We start from the raw sequence: 26,850 nt of genomic DNA on the forward strand, positions 1-26,850 counted from the left end.
TCATAAGGCTGGCAAAAGTTTTGGTTGCTCAGGACAAACTTTGGAATGAGATATACTATGGTTTGTTTTATTTGGAAAAAAATTTTTAAAGTAGGATATAGTAGAACTGATGAAGTCAGCACTAGGTGATATTTTGAGTTATTTCAAAAATGTACTTAAAGGTTCCCTAAAGTAAATTAAAAAAAAAATTGAAGTGTATATGTCCTTTGATTTAGAAATCAACTTCAGAGAATTTAAGGGTAGTACAGATAAATAGACCAGTAGTCAAAATAAAACAAAGAATTTCAAGGAGAGGTACTTGGGTGTCTCAGTTGGTTAAACATCTGCCTTTGGTTCAGTCATGATCCCAGGGTGCTGAGATCAAGCCCCACATTGGGCTCCCTGCTCAGCACGGAGCCTGCTTCTCCCTCTCCCACTGACTGCTGCTCTCCCTGCTGTGCTCACTTGCTCTCTCTCTCTGTCAATAAATAAGTAAAATCTTTTTTTAAAAAACAAAAAATTTTAAACATAGAGTGAGTGAACTAGCTAAATATTTAAAACAAAAATTCAAGGATATTACTGCTGACTCTTAAAATGTTCATAGAACATTCTAATTGTGATTTCTAATAATGAAGATATACATCTAGAGCCATAATAATATCCCTTAAATAGTATTTTTTAACAGGTGACCTATGTTAAGGGTAAATGTTATGTTATTTTTTAAGAAGAAAATCAAGATATTTTTGAAAATTCCCCTTAGACTTCAAGTGAAGTTTAATCTTGCACTACTGCACAAAATCATGTGTAATATACATTTTTTGTTTTAGTGAAACTTTATACCTTTTAATTTTTTGCAATGAGATATAAAATAAAAAGTTTTCCCTTTTATTCCTTCCAAATTAAAAATTCTTACACCTCTCTTTAAAACAGATTCTTTTTTTTTTTTTTTTAAAGATTTTATTTATTTATTCATGATAGTCACAGAGGAGAGAGAGAGAGAGAGGCAGAGACACAGGCAGAGGGAGAAGCAGGCTCCATGCACCGGGAGCCCGACGTGGGATTCGATCCCAGGTCTCCAGGATCGCGCCCTGGGCCAAAGGCAGGCGCCAAACCGCTGCGCCACCCAGGGATCCCTAAAACAGATTCTTAATTCATTACATACTTTTCAAATAACAGTGTAAGGATTTTGTATGACACTCATATTTTTATGCAGCTATTTATAAATAAGTCATCTGTTTGTTCTCAAAAACAATTTCATAATATGGATACAAGATGAAATTTAGAAAGTTCCCACACATGGGAACATTACTTGATTAGTAACAAATAATCAGCATACTGTTTCACCTCCTTCTTTAGTTTTTTTGGATTTCAGGCAATAGACTTGACTACTGGCTATTTTATCAACCCATTCTGGATGTTTTTACTGTAGTTCTCGTCTTTGTCCTCTGTCTTAAGGATATTTTTATCCTTTTCTGCCAAGTAAATTCCTACTTAAATTTCCAATTCATCAATAAATATTCTCTCTTTAATGAAACCTTTCTAGACATACTCTCTCTTCCCTTTGCTACCAAAAAGAAAAGAAAATTTGAAAAAACACAAAATTATTTCCCAACTTCATCCTCTATGCTAATATAGTAGTATGTAATGTTTATTTCATTGACTTATAAGTATTCATTTTTGTATTTATGAGAAAATTATTAACACAAAAATAAACTTTAAATAATAGTGTAGTCTTTTAATTACAATATTAAATGTTAAAATATATTACTGATTAACAAACTAAGACTAGTTTTGGCCTTTCTAAGTCCTTCCAAATTCATGTTGTGTACACTATGGTTTCTCTTGTACTTATATGAAACACGATCTTGTCCTGTTTATCTGTTTAATAAGCCTTTTTAAAGTGTATTTTAAAAGTCTGCAGTTAAAAAGTATAAAAACTCATCTTTCTCAAGTTGGAAATTCATTATCAATATAAAATATCTGTATTATAAAACAACTACTAGAAAAAACTTTTTGGAGGTAAATAATTTCTATGTTTTGAAATAGGAATCTATACAGAACTAAAAGAAAAACACATGTAATAGAAACTATGGAATATGGCCCTCTAAGAGCTAGCTAATTCATTTTATAAGTTCTGATTTAATTGCCCTCCCCCCCTTTTTTTTTGAGGATTCTCCAAATATCTTCATCTTTCTTAAAGTAAAGGAATCTAGCTAGGTGCTATGCTTTAACAGAGGTCTGATAAATTTGGGAAAAGATTATTTCCAGGCTTTTGATATGAAAGTTCAGTTAATATTTTGGATTCATGTTAGCTTTAAAAATAACAGCATTATTTCTGACTTTACTTAACTAAAGATTAAGGAATCACCTTTTGTGATACACAAATACTCACCTGAATATTTTCTATCTTTAATTGTTTAATTGTTTCAGTTTGTTTTGGTCACTATTTGACAAGTTATTTGCATTGTATAGTCTCTGAAATCTTGGTATCATCCAAAGTGCTGTTATTAAATCCACTCATTTTGGTATTGCTGGAATCTTAAAGAGTATATGCCAATTCTATAATAAATATCACTGATAAAGGTAATAAGGAAACTATGAATAAGTATGGGACATATCTCAATAAGATATAAGATACACTCTTATAATACATAACTTCATAAATTCTCAGAAGTTGACATTACATGACTCTTGAAGTTGGATTTACTAAATTAACATAAAAGCAAAAAGCAACTTCCTTCCTATAAAACATATTTGTCTTCGGTTACTAGTAGAAAAATATCATAATTCTCTATAGATTTGGAAGAAAGACTAAACTTAATGGTCTCTTTATCGGTTTTAGTGATGGGTTATTATCATATTTTATTGGGTCACCATCATAAATGTAACTGAGTATTGTTACTTTTGACATAAGCACTTTCTTTGTAAAAAGGCAAGTAAAGACATTTGCTTACCTTGTATTACGTGTGAGTTGTCTTTCAAGAAGAAGTTATACAGGTATTTGGGGATAAAGGCAGACATACAAGCATAAGCCAAAGCTAAGAAAGAATAAGGCAAAGATACATAGCAAATTAGCCAATGGGGTAAATGACTAGAAGCCACTCAGCACACAATCCTTGAATCTACTATTAAACAAGAGTCATGTTAACAATTGATGGAAACACAAAATTAAGTGGGGAGGGGAACCCTCTGTCTTTAAAACGGAAATATTTTGGGCAACAAAAAATAACCACCCTAGTAATTTTTCAGTTTCAAATGAGAGTGGCAATCATTATCCCACAACAATAAAAACTTTTATTACCAGAAAAAAAATCTCTAAATTTCATCATCATTAATGAGCCATACAGACCTCAAGATCCTTAATTTTTGTTGATACAAACAAAAGAGTCTGAGAACTTTGGATTTAGGAACTCTAGTCATAAACTGTTCTTTGAAACACAGATCTCATTTTTTGATCAATGTGTGATAATAGACTATGCTTGACTAAACACAGCAAAATCTCTGTTCTAGATTAATGAGTATTGATGTCAGAGAACAGTGCATTTTAAAAAATCGCTCAAATAGTGAAATTATAGCTCTCTGGAATTATGCTATCTCTACTAAATTCCTGAAATCTTTGTAAATTCTGACATGAAATAGAATTTGAAAAAGATGGGAGATTTCAAGATTGAAATTTCTGGAGATTCATGATATATAGGGTAGCAGCCTCTCTATGTGATATCATTAGTGATTAGAATCAATTAAATTTAACAAATAGTTTTTGAAAAACCTTCTATAAAAGAGGCATTATAAAAAGGGGGCAGAAAATAAAAAAACTTGCCATTAAAAAAAGCTACTAAACAAAGAAAGGGTTACTATATTAGTATATAAATAACTAAAAAACATGCACAAGATACATTTCCAGAAATACAAGGTGCTATATGCATTCAAGAGGGAGAACAAGAAAAGTCTTCATTAAGGAATAACTGAAATGATCAGCTTTGGAGATACAAGACCACTATTTATTTCTTTATAAACTATTCAGAAAGTATACATAGACTAAAGCTAATCTCTAAAAAAGTCAAAATTTTCTCCAAAGTTTCATTAAATGGTCATCTCAGAAGATGAATTCATATTTAGATTCTCCCTAAATTTCTAGTCATTGCCTGGTCACAACTGAAACTCTAGTGATAGATTAATCTTACATCCTCTAAAATGAGTCTAACAGATTATTTCACAGAAATTTACAGTATCTACTATGAAGAGTCAAGAACCTTACAACAAAAACAAAAACCTTTCCTGTCTGAATAAAATATTTTAGAAAAATATGTACAATGATTATTTAAATGATAAACAGGCTTACCTTCATTATTGAAATTTAAATATAGGAATGGAGCACAAAGTGAATCAAGACCTGATTACAAGGGGTTGGGGAGAAATAATTCAATAAATATAAATCAATATAAGTGTATATACATACCTTATTCAGTTCCCCACATTACTTTTATATAGATTAAGCATTATAAGTATTACCCATCCAGAAATATATTACATCATTGGGTAGTGTGAAGCATAATTGATAATGACTGGTACATAGTAAATGCCCAATACAAATCAGCTATTGTTATTATCAATATTATTATGAGTTAAAGAGAGAAATATAGTAATCAAAAAATGTAAAATTGATAGAAGACTTAGAATATGGTCTCATCTCTGATCCTGTGTGATTTTGGCATCATTTTAACATCTCTAAGCATATATCCTTATCCTGGAGATGGAAATTTGTCTTACAAGTTTCTCTGAGATGATGAAAAAGCAATCTTTTAGAAATTGTGAAGTAAAATACAAATATATTACATATTTCTTTTATTTAAAAATTTTTAATAATATCTATTTCCTAGAGTTTTTTTTTTAAGATTTTATTTATTTACTCATGAGAGACACAGAGAGAGAGGCAGAGACACAGGCAGAGGGAGAAGCAGGCTCCATGCAGGGAGCCCGATGCAGGACTCGATCCCGGGTCTCCAGGATCACACCCTGAGCTGAAGGTGGAGCTAAACCGCTGGCGCTGCCCTAGACATATTTCTTTTATTGATAACAATGCTATTCATATGTTGTCATGTTAAAGGAAGGCACATAAATCTCTGATAATTGTTAGGAAGAAATGGAATTCTACAATGGACAAGGCTAGGAAGAATAATAGCTTCAATTTAAGTTTGGCCAGATAGATATTTAGATTTAAAAATAAAAACTACTGTTCATAACAACAAATTAAAAAATAGAACTGGGAAGAATGGGCATCTTATTCTTGAAAATGAGAAGGGCTAAAAATCAAGGATATGGAACATCAAAATTATTTTTAAAAAGGAAGAGATAACAAATAAAATGAGCATTTAGGGTGGTATCCTATTTTCTAATTCCTAATAACCATGATAACCAAGTTGTAAATCATTCAATGACAAGATTATCAATTAGCCCCAAATTATTTATGGTACAATATTATTCTATAATGTACATAAGCAATAAAAAAGTATCCCCAAAGATTACAACAGCACAGAATATTCTTCCTACTTTCCTAATCAACATTATGGCAAATTGTTTAATTAAATATCATACATTCAAATGATATCCACCAGGCATTTAGACAAAATTTTAAAAAAAGTTCTTTCAAAAAATGGGTAACTTCAGTATCAACTTTCTTGAAAGCCAAGGATATTTTGATATTTTGTTTCAATTTTTCAAATTGTTAGTCATGCAACATGCTCCAAATACTTCAAAAAGAGTCTTAATAATTGGGGGTGGGGGGGAAGTTACCTTGCCAATATACAAGATCAGGATGAGACACGACCCAAGCTTTTAATACACGCCTAAATTTTGCATGACCTTCTGGTGATGATAATAGTTCATCATACTGATGACACCGAGGAATGTCCACTTCAATCTGTAAAACAGTGAAACAATCAGGTAGAACTGGAATACAGTCGTGATCTCCAATAGATGTCAAGATAAGGAAAAGGAAAGACTGTGTCTTGAATTTCAGAATAGAGCACTTACATAATCTTGGTGTCTGAGGATTTTAAATTTTATGTTAGTCCTCTGGAAGCACCAAAAAAGTTGTATGTATACTTAAACAAACAAAAAAAAGACCATTTCTAATGAAAAGGTATATATTAATATAGTTTTCAAAAAACCTTCCTTTACAATCTGGTCTAAATAAAGGGAAAATTCTTCAGATAAAAAAGTACATTAGGAAAAGTTACCTGCTCTTAACTCTTTTAAGAAATAGTTCTGAGTCACTAACTTGTGAAGAAAATAAGAGCTATGCTTACTCTAATACTATATACATATGATGGCTGCTGAGTATTCGTAATAAAATTTCTCCTGTTTTCCTAAAATTTAAAGATTTGGCAGAACTATCTTAGGATGTTGAAGAAAATCTAAATCATACTTGTCTATCTGTAGGAATTGGAGTATCTTTATCAATTGCATCATACTTGGCATGAATAGCCCCCTGCAAAAAATAAGAGAAGATATATTATTATATCTAAATTGTCTAAATTATTGACTTAGACAAAATATAGCTCTTAGAAACATCTATCTTTGAAAATACAATCAATTAAAGATAGGCACATTCAAACCGAAAGCATCCTCTTGGGAAAATTCTTCATATCTTTGACAATCTGTGATGAAAGTCTGTGACATTTTGCCATTTTACTAAGGTGTCATTTGAATTATACACACAGGAAGACAAATATGTTAAAAGAATCACTTAGCTAACAGAGTATGCTTAGCTAATCTCCCAGCCCCCACAACACAGCACAGCCTTATTATGCTCTATTCATTGTTATCCCATACATAGTACATTTCATGAATAAATTTAAAAAAATAGGGGAAATTTTCCTGTTAAAGTTGGAAATAAAAACAAAAACAAAATTAAATAAAATTGTTTAAGGGAGTTCAGCACCTGGAGGAAGAGGTTTGGGATAAATTAAAGAATGAAATACCATGTGGAATCCCTAAGGGAATCATTAAGCAATTAAAAAGATAATTTACATTTTCCATTTATACCACTACAGAAGGAACAAGTGAATAAACCATCTCAAATTTTGGTCATGTTGTATAGAATCAGGCATAGAACAATTCTTGATTCTCTGGTTTACTGTAATGGTAGAGAAAAAGCTAGGAATTTGGAGTTTAATCTCTGATATTACACGCTATTAGCAACATCTCTGACACATCTACTTTATGAGACATTTAGACAACTTGATCTTGGAAGTCCTCTTGAATTTCAGCACTTATATGGTTCTACAATTCTAATCATTACCATATGGTAGGTATAATAGGCATTCTTATCAAGCAACCAACCAAACTCAAAGATACAGACTTTCACCAACAAAATCAGTAATAAAGCAAGGACTTCTTTCAATAGAGAATTAAAAGGATTAAAAATTCTTGGGAGAATTCACACACAAAAAGATAGGTGATATATATCCATAAGCTATCTGTAAGAGAATACAGGAAGGCAGGATGACGAACTGACAGGAAATGAATAAAAATTGGCAATGATTTGCCCCATTATTGTGATTGCTGTCACCAAAGTGTATTAATACTGCAAGTAACTCTGATAATATGAAACCTCTCCTCTTCTCACTGCCACAGATATGGTAGTACAGAAGACAAAGGAGTTATTTCTCTTGACAGCATGGTTCTGGTAAGATACATATGCCAAAAGGCACTAAATTACATTAACAATTTTTGAATAGATTCAAATTAGAGTGGAGAATTTCTTCTTATAAACAGGCAGTCCTGTTTCTAAATGAACATACTATATAAGCAGTACTATATACTTATAACTGATATATATTAAAATATTCTAATTTGGGGGGTGGGGCAAGATGGCAGAGGAGTAGGATCCCCAAGTCACCTGGCCCCACCAACTTACCTAGATAACTTTCAAATCATTCTGAAAACCTACAAATTCAACCTGAGTTTAAAAGAGAACAACTGGAACACTACAGGGAGAAGAGTTTGTGCTTCTAACAAGATAGGAAGGTGCTTAAAGAAAATAAAGAATCAAGTGGAGGAGGGACCCCCCACAAGGAGCTGGGCTAAGGCCTGGTGGTAAAAGCCTTCAGGACAGGAAAGCCCAGCCTGGGAGAAGTGGGAACTTTAAAAATCTGCAGTGGATTTTTCCTGGACAGAGGGGCACTTAGCAGGGAAATCAGGCAGAACCGCAGGAGGGGCAGTGGGGCCTTCAGGTTCCCAGGGTCACTAACAGAGGAAGTGCTCCCCTGAAGAGAACGCCCCATACCTCGGGGGGCTGAGCTGGGTAAAGGACTGGAGCAAGCGCCCAGTGGGGCTTCGGGAGCAGCTCAGGTGGAGGCTCAGGGCAGAGGGGGCTGCATGGCCCAGGAGCACGATGCCAGCAGCGCAGGCCCTGGATTCCAGGGCACTGGGGGACACAGCCCAGGATCCTGTGCTCCCCCCGGGAGGGCAAAGGACAGCGAGGACACTCCTGCTGCCAGGTGCCCCCGAGGTGTGCAGATCAGCGACTCCACCCCCAGAGCACCCAGGCCTGAGTAGACTAGGAGACTGTGGTAGTTACTAGGGGAGCTGACTCCAGGGCTGGAGAGCTGGCTGCTGCCAGTGGTGTTTTTCCTTCTGGTGTCACCCTGTGCATGGGACAGAGTGGGGCCAACAGGGAACAGGGGCCTCACGGGGTAAACAGCTCCCACTGAGCTGTGCACCTGGCAGGGGGCGAGGTAGCTCCCCCAGGTACACACACCTGAGAATCAGCACAACAGCTCCTCCCCCAGAAGACCAGCTAGAAGGACAGGGGAAGCACAAGTTCTTGATGGAGCAGTGCTGGAAGGCTCCAGGGGAAGTCGAGGGATTTACAGTATATAGAACTAGAGGATACCCCTCCTTTTATTCTTTCCTCCTTTTTCCAGTACAACACATTTTTAGCCACTCTGCACTGAGCAAAATGACTAGAAGGAAAACCTCACCACAAAAGAAAGAATCAGAAACCGTACTCTCTGTTACAGAGTTATAGAATTTGGATAACATTTCGAGGTCAGAGAGCCAATTCAGAAGCACAATTATAAAGGTACTGGTGGCTCTGGAAAAAAGCATAAAGGATTCAAGAGACTTCATGACTGCAGACTTTACATATAATCAGGCCGAAATTAAAAATAGATTAAACGAGATGCAATCCAAACTGGAGGTCCTAACAATGAGGGTTAATGAGGTAGAAGAACGAGTGAGTGACATAGAAGACAAGTTGATGGCAAGTAAGGAAATGCAGGAAAAAAGAGAAAAACAATTAAAAGACCATGAGGAAAGGTTAAGGGAAATACACGACAGCCTCAGAAGCAAAAATCTATGTTTAATTGGGGTTCCAGAGGGTGCTGAGAGGGACAGAGGAACAGAAAGCATATTTGAACAAATCATAGCTGAGAAGTTCCCTATTTGGGGAGGGAAACAGGCATTCAGATGCAGGAGATAGAGAGGTCCCCCCCTAAAATCAATAAAAACCATTCAACACCTTGACATTTAATAGTGAAACTTGCAAATTCCAAAGGTAAAGTCCTTAAAGCAGCTAGAACAAGAGATCCCTAACTTAAATGGGGAGAAATATTAGATTAACAGCAGACCTCTCCACAGAGACCTGGCAGGCCAGAAAGGGCTGGCAGGATATATTCAGGGTCTTAAATGAGAAGAACATGCAGCCAAGAATACTTTATCCAGCAAGGCTCTCATTCAGAATACAAGGAGAGATAAAGAGCTTCCAGGATAGGCAGAAACTGAAAGAATATGTGACCACCAAACCAGCTCTGCAAGAAATACTAAAGGGGAAAAAAAAAAAAAAAAAAAAAAAAAGAAATACTAAAGGGGGACCCTGTAAAAGAAAGAGGAAGTCCACAGAAACAATCCACAAAAACCGGGACTGAATAGGTATTACCATGACACTAAATTCATATCTTTCAATAGTAACTCTGAACATGAATAGGCTAAATGATCCCATCAAAAGACACAGGGTATCAGACTGGATAAAAAAGCAAGACCCATCTATTTGCTGTCTACAACAGACTATTTTAGACCTAAGGACACCTCCAGCCTGAAAACGAAAGGTGGAAGAACGACTTACCATTCAAATGGTCCTCAAAAGAAAGCAGGGGTAGGGAGGAGGGGAAAGATGGCGGAAGAGTAGGGTCCCCAAGTCACCTGTCCCCACCAAATTACCTAGATAACCTTCAAATCATCCGGAAAATCTACGAATTCGGCCTGAGATTTAAAGAGAGACCAGCTGGAACGCTACAGTGAGAAGAGTTCACGCTTCTATCCAGGTAGGAAGACGGGGAAAAATAAATAAAAAAACAAAAGGCATCCAAGGGGGAGGGGCCCCGCGAGGAGCCGGGCTGAGGCCAGGGCGAGTGTCCCCAGGACAGGAGAGCCCCGTCCCGGAGAAGCAGGAGCTGCACCGACCTTCCCGGGTGGAAAGGGGCTCGCGGGGAGTTGGAGCAGGACCCAGGAGGGCGGGGATGCCCTCGGGCTCCCGGGGACACTAACAGACACCTGCATGCCCAGGAGAGTGCACTGAGCTCCCTAAGGCCTCCAGCGCGCACGCATTGACCCAGGAGCAGCTCAGAGGGGCTCGGGCGAGGGGGCTGCGCGGCCCGGGCGCAGCTCGGCGGCGGCTTTGGCAGAGGAAGAGGCTCTGTGCGAAGGGGGCTGCGCGGCTCCGGGAGCAGCTCGGAGGGGCTCAGGCGGCGGCTTTGCGGAGAGGCTGCTGCGCGGCTGGGAGCGGGAATCCGCCAGCGCAGGCCCAGGAGCACTGAGGAACCAACCAGGAGTTGGTTCTTTCAAAGAATTAATAAGATAGATAAACCATTAGCCAGCCTTATAAAAAAGAAGAGAGAGAAGACTCAAATTAATAAAATCATGAATGAGAAAGGAGAGATCACTACCAACACCAAGGAAATACAAACGATTTTAAAAACATATTATGAGCAGCTATACGCCAATAAATTAGGCAATTTAGAAGAAATGGACGCATTCCTGGAAAGCCACAAACTACCAAAACTGGAACAGGAAGAAATAGAAAACCTGAACAGACCAATAAACAGGGAGGAAATTGAAGCAGTCATCAAAAACCTCCCAAGACACAAGAGTCCAGGGCCAGATGGCTTCCCTGGGGAATTCTATCAAACGTTTAAAGAAGAAATCATACCTATTCTACTAAAGCTGTTTGGAAAGATAGAAAGAGATGGAGTACTTCCAAATTTGTTCTATGAGGCCAGCATCACCTTAATTCCAAAACCAGACAAAGACCCCACCAAAAAAGGAGAATTACAGACCAATATCCCTGATGAACATGGATGCAAAAATTCTCAACAAGATACTAGCCAATAGGATCCAACAGGACATTAAGAAAATTATTCACCATGACCAAGTAGGATTTATCCCTGGGTCACAAGGCTGGTTCCACACTCGTAAAACAATCAATGTGATTCATCATATCAGCAAGAGAAAAAACAAGAACTATATGATCCTCTCAATAGATGCAGAGAAAGCATTTGACAAAATACAGCAGCCATTCCTGATTAAAACTCTTCAGAGTGCAGAGGTAGAGGGAACATTCCTCGGCATCTTAAAAGCCATCTACGAAAAGCCCACAGCAAATATCATTCTCAATGGGGAAACTCTGGGAGCCTTTCCCCTAAGATCAGGAACAAGACAGGGATGTCCACTCTCACCATTGCTATTCAACACAGTAGTAGAAGTCCTAGCCTAGGAATCAGATAACAAAAAGAAATAAAAGGCATTCAAATTGGCAAAGAAGAAGTCAAACTCTCCCTCTTCGCTGATGACATGATACTGCGTATAGAAAACCCAAAAGACTCCACCCCAAGATTGCTAGAATTCATACAGCAATTCAGCAGTGTGGCAGGATACAAAATCAATGCCCAGACATCAGTGGCATTTCTATACACTAACAATGAGACTGAAGAAAGAGAAATTAAGGAGTCAATCCCATTTACAATTGCACCCAAAAGCATAAGATACCTAGGAATAAACCTAAGCAAAGAGGTAAAGGACTTATACCCTAAAAACTATAGAACACTTCTGAAAGAAATTGAGGAAGACACAAAGAGATGGAAAATATTCCATGCTCATGGATTGGCAGAATTAATATTGTGAAAATGTCAATGTTACCCAGGCCAATTTACACATTTAATGCAATCCCTATCAAAATACCATGGACTTTCTTCAGACAGTTAAAACAAATTATTTTAAGATTTGTGTGGAATCAGAAAAGACCCCGAATAGCCAGGGGAATTTTAAAAAAGCAAACCATATCTGGGGGCATCATAATGCCAGATATCAGGGTGTACTACAAAGCCTTGGTTTTCAAGACAGTATGGTACTGGCACAAAAACAGACACAGAGATCAATGGAACAGAATAGAGAACCCAGAAGTGGACCCTGAACTTTATGGTCAACTAATATTCGATAAAGGAGGAAAGACTATCCATTGGAAGAAAGACAGTCTCTTCAATAAATAGCCAGGGGAATACCGAAAAAGAAAACCAGAGCCGGGGCATTATAATGCCGGATTTCAAGTTGTACTACAAAGCTGTGATCATCAATCTTCTTCAGAGAGTTGGAACAAACAATCTTAAGATTTGTATGGAATCAGAAAAGACCCCAAATAGCCAGGGGAATACCGAAAAAGAAAACCAGAGCCAGGGGCATTATAATGCCGGATTTCAAGTGTACTACAAAGCTGTGATCATCAATACAGTGTGGTACTAGCACAAAAATAGACACATAGATCAATGGAACAGAATAGAGAATCCAGAAATGGGCCCTCAGCTCTATGGTCAACTAATATTCGAGAAAGCAGGAAAGAATATCCACTGGAAAAAGGACAGTCTCTTCAATAAATGGTGCTAGGAAAATTGGACATCCACATGCAGAAGAATAAAACTAGACCATTCTCTTACACCATATATAAAGATGAACTCAAAATGGTTGAAAGATTCAAATGTGAGACAAGAATCCATCAAAATCCTAGAGGAGAACACAGGCAACACCCTTTTTGAACATGGCCACAGCAACTTTTTGCAAGATACATCTATGAAGGCAATGAAAACAAAAGCAAAAATGAAGTATTGGGACTTAATCAAGATAAAAAGCTTCTGCACAGTAAAAGAAACAGTCAACAAAACTAAAAGACAACCTACATAATGGAGAAGATATTTGCAAATGACATGTCAGATAAAGAGCTAGTATCCAAGATCCATAAAGAACTTTTTAAACTCAACAGCAAAAAACCAAACAATCCAATCATGAAATGGGCAAAAGACATGAACAGAAATTTCACAGAGGAAAACATAGAAATGGCCAACAAGCACAGGAGAAAATCCTCTGCATCACTTGCCATCAGGGAGATACAAATCAAAATCACAATGAGATACCACCTCACACCAGTGAGAATGGCGAAAATTAACAAGACAGGAATTCACAAGTGTTGGAGAGGATGTGGAGAAAGGGGAACCCTCTTACACTGTTGGTGGGAATGTGAACTGGTGCAGCCACTCTGGAAAACTGTCTGGCGGTTCCTCAAAGAGTTAAAAATAGAACTGCCCTATGACCTAGCAATTGCACTGCTGTGGATTTACCCCAAAGATACAGCTGCAGTGAAAAACCGAGACACCTGCACCCCAATGTTTATAGCAGCAATGTCCACAACAGTGAAACTGTGGAAGGAGCCTCAGTGTCCATCGAAAGATGAATGGATAAAGAAGATGTGGTCTATGTATACAATGGAATATTACTCAGCCATTAGAAATGACAAATACCCACCATTTGCTTCAGTGTGGATGGAACTGCAGGCTATTATGCTGAGTGACGTAAGTCAGTTGGAGAAGAACAAAGATTATATGGTCTCATTCATTTGGGGAATATAAAAAATAGTCAAAGGGAATAAAAGGGAAGGGAGAAGAAATGGGTAGGAAATATCAGTGAGGGTGACAGAACATGAGAGACTCCTAGCTCTGGGAAACAAACATGGGGTGGAGGAAAGGGAGGTGGGCAGGGGGCTGGGGTGACTGGGTGATGGGCACTGAGGGGGAACTTGATGGGATGAGCACTGTGTGTTATGCTATGTGTTGGCAAATCGAACTCCAATAAAAAAATATAGAAAAAATAAAATATTTTAATTTTAAAATGAATAATCAAGATAATTTCTGAATCCCATTAAATGAAATGTTAAATAGCATAAATCTAATAAGACCTCAACTATATTTTTCTATTCTATGTAGTCTATTCTTCTCCTCCATTCCTTTCACTAAAATTTGCCAAATAATCTTAATACTCAAATTTTACTATATAATTTTCTAACAACTTGGAAAATATATTCAGAAAGTACTTTCCTTCTTTCTTAACACTATTGATCAGCTTCTAACTTCTTTTCTTTCTTACCTCAACTCCCAGAAGGGCAGCCCAGGTTAAACCTCTCATTAGAGGAGGAATGTCAATCCTCGCTTCTTTCCAGATTTGATTTTTTTTATATGGATAAGCCTATAGGTAAAAAAGATATGAAAAATATCTCAAGTTACCAAGTACCATCTTTTTAATCTAAATAGTTCTGAATATACCAGTGATAAGGTGAAGGTGACCTGCAATAAATTTCCAAGTACCTGAAATTATTTTACCTAGCTTATTAATACATGCAAGTTAGTAGTGGAATAGTTTCCTATCCTCTGCAAATTGTATATAATATTATCAAAGAAAGAGGCTGAATCTACTGTTTTTAACCATTCCTCTCTATTTTGTGCTCTGGAAGAACTGTGATTAAATCTTACAGAGAATAGTATTATAAGCTTTATATGGATTAAATAACATAAGTAACAAATTTTACAAATAACTTTGTTAAATACCTAGTGATACAGAAAGTATTCAATAAATATTAAGTTATTATTATGGTTACTTGTATATGCTTGCATATAAATTTGTCTTTTTAAAAATTTGTACTTTAGGAGGGATTTCTAGAAGAGAATTAATAGAACATAGGATAAGGATGTTGTTCAGGCTCTTAACAAAATTTCAAATTCTATAAACATTCTATAGAATGTTTTAACCAATTAACACTTACTCCAGAACAATGAGAGTTCTAATCTCAATATACATCGATTCACTTTGCAAATTCAATATGGAAAATTTGTATTATGGTTTTTTATCCATTTCTCTGTTTCAATGAAAGTCCTTTTACCTAATGATTTGTAAGTGTTCTTTAACAAGCAAGGATATTAATATTTTGTCTAATGCGGTTTTGCATAGATTCCTTCATTTTGTTTTTGCTTTTATTTACTGTGAACATGTATTATTTTTATTAGTCAGATAAAATAAGTCATAAGAGTTAGTGTTCCCATGACATCTAGATTCCCTAAGAATTACCAATGAAATAAAAAATAAAGATTGTATATGGATTCTTTGTACTTTAGAATCCCTACCTTTAGCAGTCTGTCAAAGAGAATGATTCTGTTTAGTTGGTACTCTGTGTCCCTCTCTCGGATGATTAAAGGGAGAGTGGCAGCTGCAGACAATTCATTATTGCTGTTTGAATGAGGTAAATTAGACTGGCTATAGGAGAGAAATAAAAGCAGAAAAATTGACAAAACATCTAAAATTAAGAAAACCCAGAACACCACATTTTTGTATTCTATTTAGGAAACAATTTTCAAAGAAAATGTGTAAGCTTCTTATCAATTTAATATAAATGTAAAAGAAAAGTAATGGTAAAAAGTATACATATATATATACACATATATCTATATATACTCACTCATCTTCAAGTAATGGGTAAAATGCTTCTCCACCAACATCTTTTAATCTCTGAATTGAAAGAAAAAATATTTATGATATTTAAGATCTGAGACAGAGACACTAAACTTTATTTAAAAAGAAAAATGATGAAAAATTATATATTCATAAAGATAACAAGAAAACTATAAAATAGAATTTAAAATTCATTCCTATCATAAACATGCAAATATACCATGCCTCCAGGGAATGAGTTTAGCTGTAAAGAATATTGTTTTTTTAATTTTTTTTACCTTCAGGCATTTCTCATAAATGTTAGACACCTATTATGATAGTTTTCCAAACACAATGCAGAATTACTAAAATTAGTATAAAACTGAATAAATGGATAAAACATCCTTAAATTACATGATTATATGGAAAGGTACTTTTTAATACACATATCTTAATTAAAAACTTGAGTCCAATTTATTTTTGCCTTGACATTAACACAAACTAAGACAAAAGTAAGGTGCTAATAAAAGGATTCAAAAGAATTTCTCACATCATACTTTGAACATGCATGACTCAAATAGCTGGTAAATCAACTGAAAAAATTCAATTTTCTTAAATATCTTTTTCACAAACTCATTACAGTAAATGTTACTCCAAATAATAACATTGCCAGGATTACAGATATTCTTCAAAAACATAAGAAGGCAGGCAATAGTAAAGTGAAATCTTAGACACATCCTAAGTAGGGTGATTAAAGTTAATGCCATCTTGCCTGCTGCTCTGCTCTTTAGTTCAACTTCCAACTTGAAGGCAGAGTATCTGCTCCTGTGGAGATTGACACAGAAGTTCAAGCTCTGTGTGTAGCCAGCATTAATCTTCTGTGTGCTCACTCATGTGAGTTATGCTCAGAATTTTTAAAAGGCAAAGAAAAATCTTTTACCCATAACTGAGAATCTGGCAAACATTGAATTTATGCCTAGCTTTTCTCTAAAATTTGATGTGCTGTAGATTTATCTCATTTTTGCCTCTAAACTTTTAGGTACTTCTTTGATGGGTTAAAGTTCCAAGGAGAAAAATAAGATTTTCTCAAAATTTACTGTATTATTAATATGTACATTATTTTAAAGTTTGGGTTTTACTGTCCTGAAAATCATAAACATTATAAGTAACTTCTCTGCCTTTTTTTGTTATTAAAAATTTAGCATATTAAAAGTAAAAAAAGAAAAGCAAAAATACAGAAAAGTAGAAGGTAAAAAATATCTGGTTTCCATATTATTTTTAAAATCAGCAACATTAACATTTTTTCTTAATAATTATATTAAAAGGTACTTTAAATTTCAAAAGTGGAAATGTAAGTTCACTGAGAAGGTAAAATTGAAGCCTTGTATTCATTTAACTTATCTTCATATACCTTGGATTATATTTAAATCAAAGAAACAAATTAAGAGTAAAATCAAATCAGTCAAAACCATATATTTCATGTAGTTTATTGTTTGTTGTTTTGTACTGCTACCTATTTCATTCATTATCCACATTCCTTCTTTTCCAAGACATAAATTTAGTGCATCATATGGTAATAATTATATATTTAAATTATCTATTCCTTGCATTATGGCAGGGAAGAGATTCTAAGTCCCTCCTACTACATAATATATAAAATATTAAATCACAAAAAAACCCTCAAAATATAAGGAAAATGCAATGATATGAGACCCAAAGCTGGGCTTAGAGAGAGGATATAAGCTAGTAATAAAGTATATTGATAATTGTGGCCTAGGGTTTTAAGTACAATGGGACAAAGACTTGGGCATCTGATTAACATGCAGCCAGACTGGAGAAGATCCTGCTATATTCAAGTAAACAAAGAACTGTGTGTGTCCGGGGGCAGAGGGGAGGATATCCAACTTTAGCTGCCTCTAGTCATTGATGTGGGGAAGAAGAATATCCGATACTGATTCTCTGTAGCTATCCTGTCTCTACTAATAAGGTAAGGAGGAAAGCTAAGAAGCGTATATAAAGGTCACAGCCCAGAGACACAGGTTCACTAAAAGGCTGAGACCAAACCAAAGGATTATAGAACTCCTTATCCTTACTACCTTACCTCCATGTCAGTAGCGCTCCTATATAAAAAGGGATTCCAGCTGAAAGAACTGGAGGCCTCAGACCTGATTTTAAAGTCTCTAGGGAAACCGAAAGACACCAGGGGAAACAAGAACAATGGCAGTTGAGGAAACTTTAGCCTCTGACAAAAAAGCTACACCAATAGTAAACAACTAGATAAACATGACATCTTGAGCTAAAGGTCTATTTACTGTAGTCGTTTTTTTTTTTTTAATTTTTTAAAATTTATTTATGATAGTCACAGAGAGAGAGAGGCAGAGACATAGGCAGAGGGAGAACCAGGCTCCATGCACCGGGAGCCCGATGTGGGATTCGATCCTGGGTCTCCAGGATCGCGCCCTGGGCCAAAGGCAGGTGTTAAACCGCTGCGCCACCCAGGGATCCCTACTGTAGTTGTTTTTACAGATAAATCATGTTAGGGTTTCAACAAAAAATTGCAAGACATGCTAAAATATGAAAAAGACACTATGAAGAAACAAAGTAAGCTTCAGAACCAGTCTCAGATATGGCAGAGAGTTTGGAATTATCAGGCCAGGAATTTAAAATAATTATGATTTAAAATAATAAAATAAAATAAAATAAAATAAAATAAAATAAAATAAAATAAAATAACTATGATTAATATGCTAAGGGGTCTAAGAAAAAAGTGGACAGCATGCAAGAACAGATGGGTATTATAAGCATGGAGGTAAAAATTCTAATAAAGAAACAAAAGATGTAATTTATGTGTTAGAGAAACATCAGAAGAAGGAGAAATATTTGAAGTAATAAAGACAGAAATTTTCAAAATTAAAGACATCAAACAACAAAGGTCCAGGAAACTCTTAACATCAAGCAGGATAAATACCAAAAGAAAAATCTATACCTAGGAATATCATATTTTTTAAGGGACATCATCAAAAGTTAAAGGAAAAGCCACAGGTTAGAAGACATATGCATTACACATAGCTAACAAAGACTCTGTATTTGGAAATATTTTTGAAGTCAAATCACTAAGAAATCACCCAGTGGAAAAAATTGACAAAAGATATGAACTAGTAATGTACAGAAGAGGTAAACAGGCTACCAAGAAATATGAAGAGATTCATAACTGTGTTATAATCAGGGAATTAAAAATCAGTATTATAGCAAAATACTATTCTCCACCTTTTAAAGCAATAATATTTTTAAAGATTTTACTTATTTATTTAAGATAGAGAGTGCACGAGTGGTGGGGAGGGGCAAAAGGAGAGGGAGAAGCAGACTCCTTACTAAGTGGGGAGCCCAATGCAGAGCTTGATCCAGGACCCTGAGATCATGACTTGAGCAGAAGGTAGATGCTTAGCTGAGCCACCAAGGAGCCTCTAGAGCAATAGTTTTTTAAAATTTGATAATACCCCGTGTTACCAAGTATACAGAAAAGGAGAAACCTTATATCCAATGATGGTAAAAAGATACAAATACTATTGGGAATGACTGAACAATATATACTAAAGCTGAAGATGTAGTACAGATCCTGTTTCAGAATAATGTCACTTCTGGGCACATGCCTTAAAGAAACTCTGAGATATTTTATGAGATTAGGGAGGAGTTCAAGGCTTCATGTGTATCTGTAAGATTTTATTAAGAAAAATCATTTGTTAAAATATCATTCTTACATTTCTTAGCTGGCATAATGATAATGTCACAGTTGTGTCATCTAATAGTGAGCTTCTATCTCGACCTTGTCCAAAGCTTTCACCATCTTCAAAGAGAAAACTGAAAAGAGATTGAAAAAAAAATTATTTTAATGAGCACACAAAATCTAATTTATTGCTTCTTCTAGAAAATAAAAGTTATTTTAAATCATCATTTCCTCATCAAAGAAGGAAGGACATTTTAGACTAAACAGATTAATTAAAAATATGCGACTGCTGGTTGAAATTTCACCAAACAATTCTCATTTTTAAATATAAATTGAGTTGGTATGAATACAATATATGAAATATAAAGCATTTTAGGAATATAGGAATGTGATTTATCTTCTTTGTTCATGCAAGTTCAATGCAAAATTACTCTCTTGACAATATGTGTATGTGCTCCTGAGGAATTTTATTTGAGTGAGAAATGATAAAAGAAGAAAGAAAAATCATGATAGTATCTTCTTGGGAGAAACAACAGTGAATAATAAATGCATAAAACTTCTTTAGGATTTCAGAGAATTAATTTTGAGAATTTACATATACCTTGGAATTTCCATCATCTTATTTCCTGGTGTTTGCTTAATCCAATATATGAGAAATATAATTGACTTAAAAATCAGTTCAAGGGAGAGAAAAAGTAGAGACCCAGTGATCTACTCAAATAATTAACCTAAAAATTTAACATGTGAAGAAAAAATAATCATAGGTGATATTTATTGTTACAATGATCAATCTAGTCCTAAAATCTAAAATTAAAAATTTAAAGCATCGGTGGAAATTCAAGAGATTGAGGTTCACATCTTTATGAATAAATACAAAGAGCAATGGAACAGTAACAATTTTGGTCCTTAGAGTTGTACTATTATTTAACTTTCAGTGTAGTTTATATGAGGATGTCCAAGATCTCACGGAGTTCTGCAGAGTTTTCACAACAGTGATTTAGCACTATGATGATCTCTAGGATAAACAATGAGGCCATAGAGTACATTTACATTTACAATTGTAATTGGAAATAAACAATAGTTACATAAAATAGGCACACTAGTTTATTAACTCTTTTGAATATTACTATTCTTTCTGACTTATACATTTTTCATTTATTAAACATCAATTATTATAAGATATTCCATTATGATAAGCCTACTTCAAATAGATCATAAAGCAAATTATTAAAAAACAATATTTATTTAAAATAATAAATTTTTAAAAAAAGATTTTATTTATTCATGAGAGACACAGAAAGAGATAGAGGCAGAGACACAGGCAGAGGGAGAAACAGGTTCCATGCAGGAAGCCCAATGTGGGACTTGATCTCAGGACTCCACGATCACGCCCTGAGTCAAAGGCAGACGCTCAACTGCTGAGCCACCCAGGCATCCCTGAAATAATAAATATTAACGGGAATTCTTTAATTAGAAGTCTCAGCCAAGAAAACAAGGTATTGGCTTCCAGTTGCTTTCATAATCACTTAGTTGGAATGTCTACCAGAGAAACTCCACATTAAAAAAAAAATGTTATTACTATATTTTTTTCATTTCCAAGAGAAACTTTCTTTCCTTACTTGGGAAGTGTGCAGATAGGTGGTTTGGATCGAATGATTTCCTTGTTGACAAGTTCTTTCTCCAAGTCACCTCCAGCTAAACACCAAAGGTAATATACTTCTTCAATAGATCTTTCTGCCAGGTAATCACTGTTTATATCTATTAATGGCAAATAGAAAAGAATCAGAGCTATCACACTTTCTGTTTTTATTAAAAGGCAACAGCTAATATTCTCAAAAAAAAAAAAAGTAATTGAAGAACATAGTAAGAGTCCCTTTAGAAAATTCATACTATAAACTGCACAAAGGATGAAATGAAGATATACATATTGGATGTACATTCAGTTTCTTTGAGAAAAAGTGAAATTTTTACCCTCAATATTAGAGATATATGGGATATATATTCTATACGGATACCAGATATATTGGGCTCTGTGGGAAAGGGATAAGGGCAAAAAAAGCGCTTGGGTAGATAACTAACACAAACTATCCCATCCTTCATGTCTTGAGGCAATTGCTGCTTCTTTTGAAGACTCTCGTTGTCTCAGGCACACTAGGATTCCACCACACTATGTTCTTATTGACCTTTATTTATAATAGTAACATAAATGTTTATTTGCCTTTCTTTTTGGTATGAATGTTACTTGCAGTTATAGTTGTGTGGAAGAGCAGAAACTCAAAAAAAGATTTGGCTGAATAAATGCTTAGTATATATTTCCTGACATGACTTACACATCATGATAACTTCAATATAAGAGTATTTTATTGGTGTCACTAAAACACACATTCTGAGAGTTGTAATGAATGAAAAGAAGAAAGCTGATATTTCCTTACAATGTGGAATATAATCATATGGAGTTCTACCAATAAAACAATTTTTAGAGATAATTTATAAAGAGATAAATTCTTAGAGATAAACTAGAGATAAATTATATAGAATAATTAGAGATAAATTATATAGAATATATGTATATTGATGTACTAGATATTTTACTAGGAATTAGAAAACAATTTTGGTATTAAGATTTAAGATGAAAATAGGACTTTTGTTTGTATAATAAATTTTTTTGGGTGCCACTTCCTTTTCTCGATTCTTAAAGTTCTCGGTCCAAAGCAATTTAAATTTAAAAGATTAAAATGTTAGGTTAGTTATATTTTAAGCAAATCCAAAATTATTTCTTAATTCTCAGATAGGTATTGATAAAGCCTCACTAATGTAATATACATATTGTTGATAAATGTAAAACGAAAATAGGATAAGGGTATTTTCTTTAAAAATAAGGCTTATATTGTTTTTTGTCTTATTTATCATTACCTTTACAGAGCTGACTGATATCCTCAGGCAGAGTTAAATCAGCACATCTCAGAGAAGATGAAAACAGACTGGCAGGTTTGGTAAAGGGAGTATACAAAGGAGACACTTCACTAAATACCTCGTCTTGCATTAATTCATCTGCAGTTGGCCTTGGGAAAAATTTAAAACAGAGTACGAATGAGATACAAATTTCATCATTAGAAATTTTTGATATCACTTGCTTAAAAAGTTGTAAGATATAGAAAATTAATTTTCAAGTTACTCAGTTATAATTTATGTTTACCAGGGTATATCAACTTTCTTTTTTCCTTAAAATTGCTTTGTCATGCTGACCTTTTAATGTTTATTCCCTGATTTGTGTGTCTCATTACTCTCTTCAAAAATAAAACTTCTGTATATGACAGTGGTGCCTATTAGCCAGTGCCTTACCTAATTTCAAAAATAGTGCTGTGAAAAAAGACTGTTGGAAATATGAATAATCTTATATTGAGCAATCTAGTAAGATACTTTGTAAAATTTTCATAATACATGGCTTTTGTAGTATTTAATGTAGGCCTATTTCTGAATATGGTATGAAATCAATTGTGGTTTTGGAAAAAATTAAAAGAAAGATAACAAATTTCTACAGAGTTTATTAATGTAAGAAAAAAATGATAAAAGCATATAGTTTACATCAGGAGTCAGAAAATTATGGCTTATGGGTCAAAACTGCCTACTGTCTGTTTTTGTATGGCTGATGAGCTAAAAATAGATTTCACATTTTTAAATAGTTGAAAAAATAAAAATAATGTTATTTTGTGATATGTTAAAATTATGTAAAACACAAGTTTAAGTACCCAAAAGTGAAGTTTTACTGGAACATAGTACCACTAATGCATTTAAGTATTGTCTTTGGCTGTTTTTCAGCTACAAGGACAGTGTTAATAACCATGACAGAAACTGTATGGTCCATGAAGTCAAAAATATTTGCTATCTGGTCCTTGCCATAAAGAGTCTGTTGATCGGAGTTAAATAAACACAATGGGACATCACTGTTTTTTGTTTTTTTGTAAAAATAGAATTCAATAATATATTTTATGGTGGGAAGCTTAATATACCTATGTTTAGAAACATTTGCATCTACATTTATAAGAATATGTTTCAATATACAAAAAAGAATCATACTTTGCAATATTTCATGTGCATTTTTCTTTTTAGTCTAGTTAACCATGATTTCCCTGGTGATCTGCCAAAATTTCAATTAACATTATTGTCAGTGGGTCAACCGAATTACTGTGGCAGAATGTACTTAGAAACTTGTGTCATGGGGGATCCCTGGGTGGCGCAGCGGTTTGGCGCCTGCCTTTGGCCCAGGGCGCGATCCTGGAGACCCGGGATCGAATCCCACATCGGGCTCCTGGTGCATGGAGCCTGCTTCTCCCTCTGCCTGTGTCTCTGCCTCTCTCTCTCTCTCTCTCTCTCTGACTCTCATGAATAAATAAATAAAATATATATATATAAAAAAAAAAGAAACTTGTGTCATGGATGATGCTACAGCATATTAAAGAAACTATTCACTAACTCAAATTGGCCACTAAGTAACCAGCAATCAACCGTAAGAAAACCAATGTTTCTTTAAGTTACTTACACATAGTTTGTGTCTGAGAAATGTAAAGTAAATAAAATCATAAATATTGATTGGCAATTTGTTTGATTTTTTTCCAAAGCATACAAATAACACTGGAAAATGTCCTTAAAAAAACTGGCTAGAAAAACGGCAATCAAGGGGATAGTTAAAAGTCTTAAATACATTACCAGTACAGAAAATACTAATAAAACTCTCCTTAGCAGAGTCGAGATGTGTATTTGTACGTAAAAGTAAAGTGACTGTAAGTAAATGCTTATTCCCTTATTGTGCTTTTGTACCTTATAATCAAGATTATTATATATGAGCATCCCCATTTTTTACTTTTGTCTTGATTATGATGTACTATTTTACTGAATATCTTAAAATTCTAAACCAATAATACCTTTAGCTTTTCTTCCTCCTTTCTTAATGTAGCATGTTTACCCAAAATTATGTTTTTAATACTATTTCACTCTTCCTAACATGTATTGATAAAGATGTTTTTCTAAGTGAGAATACATTATTTTCAAATATCATATTGTCATATGATTTCACTTAAGGAGTTTAGGAGAGACAACTGTAAGGCTAACAGTGATAAGATCAAATGAAAATAAATAATAATAGTTCCAAGAAATCCTTTTATATTTTAAACAAATGTTAGCTGACCTCATCATTTATCCAAGTTCTATGCTTAAGACAATTGCCAATAAACTTTTGTTGTCATTTCTCTTATGTCATTCGTGTTTAGGAATATCTACAATTTAGCTGATTTTCTAATTGGAGATTAGGAAATGAACCAGTAACATTTTTGAAAATATGCCAGCTTTCCTGATTGTGGTTTAATTATTTTTTTCTTCTTTAATTAATATACATCAGAGCCATAACTAACAATTATGATACTAATGTCAATTATGTATTCCTATATATATGTAAATATTCTCATTTAATTCATTAATATTATAACTAATAAGGAAAAAACACTACTTATATGTTAAAGATCTCAGAATAATCTCTAAGTCTTAATAATATTAACCTCTTGGAAGGGTGGAAGGTGAGACACTTCTTCAAAAGATTTATCACATTTTCAGGAAGGTCCTGATAAATAAAAAAAGAAAAGAATTATTTTAAATTATCCATTAAAAAAATATTTTACTCACACCAGTCAGAATGGCTAAAATTAACAAGTCAGGAAGCAACAGATGTTGGTGAGGATGCAGACAGAGAAAGGGGAACACTTGTACACTGTTGGTAGGAATGTAAACTGGTGTAACCACTCTGGAACAGTAGGGAGGTTCCTCAAAAGTTTAAAATAGAGCTACCCTACCACCCAGCAATTGCACTACTGAGGATTTAGCCAAAGGATACATAGTGATACATAGTGATTCAAAGGGGCACATGCATGCCAATGCTTATAGCACCAATGTCCACAATAGTCAAAATATGGAAAAAACCCAGATGTCTATCAACAGACGAATGGATAAAGAAGAGGTGATATGTATATAAAACAATATTCCTGAGCCATCAAAAAAGAATGAAATCTTGCCATTTGCAATGACGTGGATGGAACTAGAAGGTATTATGCTAAGCAAAATAAGTCAATCAGAAAAAGATAACTGTCATAAGATTTCACTCATGTGGAATTTAAGAAAAGAAATGGAGCAAAGGGGAAGGGAGGGAAAAATAAAATAAGACATAATCAGAGAGGGGGACAAACCATAAGAGACTCTTCCATAGGAAACAAACTGAGGGTTGCTGGAGGAAAGGAGGGTAGAGGGGATGGGGAAACTGGGGATGAGCATTAGGAGGGCATGTGTTGTAATAAGCACTGGATATTATATGCAACTGATGAATCACTGAACTCTAACTCTGAAACTAATAATATACTATATGCTAATTAAATTGAATTTAAATAAAACATTTTTTAAAAAGTAAAGAATTATTTTAAATGATCCATTTAAAAATATACATTACTCAAATGTTTGCTATTCTAGGACATTTTGATTTTTCTATTAAGTCTTTAATTGGATTTTATACTAATTTATATTAGCTTGTCACTCTATGAAAAGAAATATCTGAACAGAAATAAACAGCTTATTAGATCTCAAATACAAAATACATGAATTTTCAATAACAGATTAATGACAAACCTTTATAATGTCCAGACAACCATGTTCTTCAGCCAGAACTATTATAGTGTCATCTACACAACCTATAAAACAGAAAAATTGCATGAATTAATGCTGTTTTTCTATCAGAACTGAACTCTGATAATTTTTTTTTAATTCTGTTAAGCAGTTTTAGAACTTAGAATATTAAAAAGCTTGTCTTTGGAGAAGGGGCGAGATGGCGGAATAGTAGGGTCCCAAAATCACCTGTCCCCACCAAATTACCTAGATAACCTTCAAATCATCCTGAAAATCTACGAATTCGGCCTGAGATTTAAAGAGAGAACAGCTGAAACGCTACAGTGAGAAGAGTTCGCGCTTCTATCAAGGTAGGAAGACGGGGAAAAAGAAATAAAGAAACAAAAGGCATCCAAAGGGGAGGGGCCCCGAGAGGAGCCGGGCTAAGGTCAGGGTGAGTGTCCCCAGGACAGGAGAGCCACGGCCCGGAGAAGCAGGAGCTGCACAGACCTTCCCGGGGAAAGGCCTCCCAGGGAGTTAGAGCAGGACCCCAGGAGGGCGGGGATGCCCTCGGGCTCCCTGGGACAGTAACAGACACCTGCGCCCCGGGAGAGTGCGCCGAGCTCCCTAAGGGCTGCAGCGCACGGGGGGCTGCGGGGCGGGAGCAGCTCGGGGTGGGGCTCGGGCAGAGGAAGAGGCTC

General features: G+C 34.9%; 1 protein-coding gene across 6 annotated transcripts in view; it reads right to left on the minus strand.

Moving 5' to 3' along the window:
* The window catches only part of TBCK (TBC1 domain containing kinase), a 222,592-nt gene that overhangs the window by 124,887 nt on the left and 70,855 nt on the right, over positions 1-26,850 (minus strand). For all 6 annotated transcript variants that reach the window (XR_013370784.1, XM_077882204.1, XM_077882205.1 and 3 more), the window contains 12 exons: positions 26,174-26,235; positions 25,060-25,121; positions 22,421-22,569; positions 21,127-21,265; positions 19,542-19,641; positions 15,812-15,861; positions 15,480-15,609; positions 14,449-14,547; positions 6,407-6,469; positions 5,773-5,899; positions 4,322-4,372; positions 2,934-3,017 (listed from right to left, as the gene is read on the minus strand). Coding sequence is in view for 5 of the 6 variants with exons in the window: in XM_077882204.1 (XP_077738330.1) it covers positions 2,934-3,017; positions 4,322-4,372; positions 5,773-5,899; positions 6,407-6,469; positions 14,449-14,547; positions 15,480-15,609; positions 15,812-15,861; positions 19,542-19,641; positions 21,127-21,265; positions 22,421-22,569; positions 25,060-25,121; positions 26,174-26,235 (1,116 nt within the window). In the remaining variant the exon portion in view is untranslated. The remainder of the gene's footprint in view (positions 1-2,933; positions 3,018-4,321; positions 4,373-5,772; positions 5,900-6,406; positions 6,470-14,448; positions 14,548-15,479; positions 15,610-15,811; positions 15,862-19,541; positions 19,642-21,126; positions 21,266-22,420; positions 22,570-25,059; positions 25,122-26,173; positions 26,236-26,850) is intronic.

The sequence above is a fragment of the Canis aureus genome, chromosome 33 (assembly GCF_053574225.1).
Source record: "Canis aureus isolate CA01 chromosome 33, VMU_Caureus_v.1.0, whole genome shotgun sequence".
Classification (NCBI taxonomy): Eukaryota; Metazoa; Chordata; class Mammalia; order Carnivora; family Canidae; genus Canis; species Canis aureus.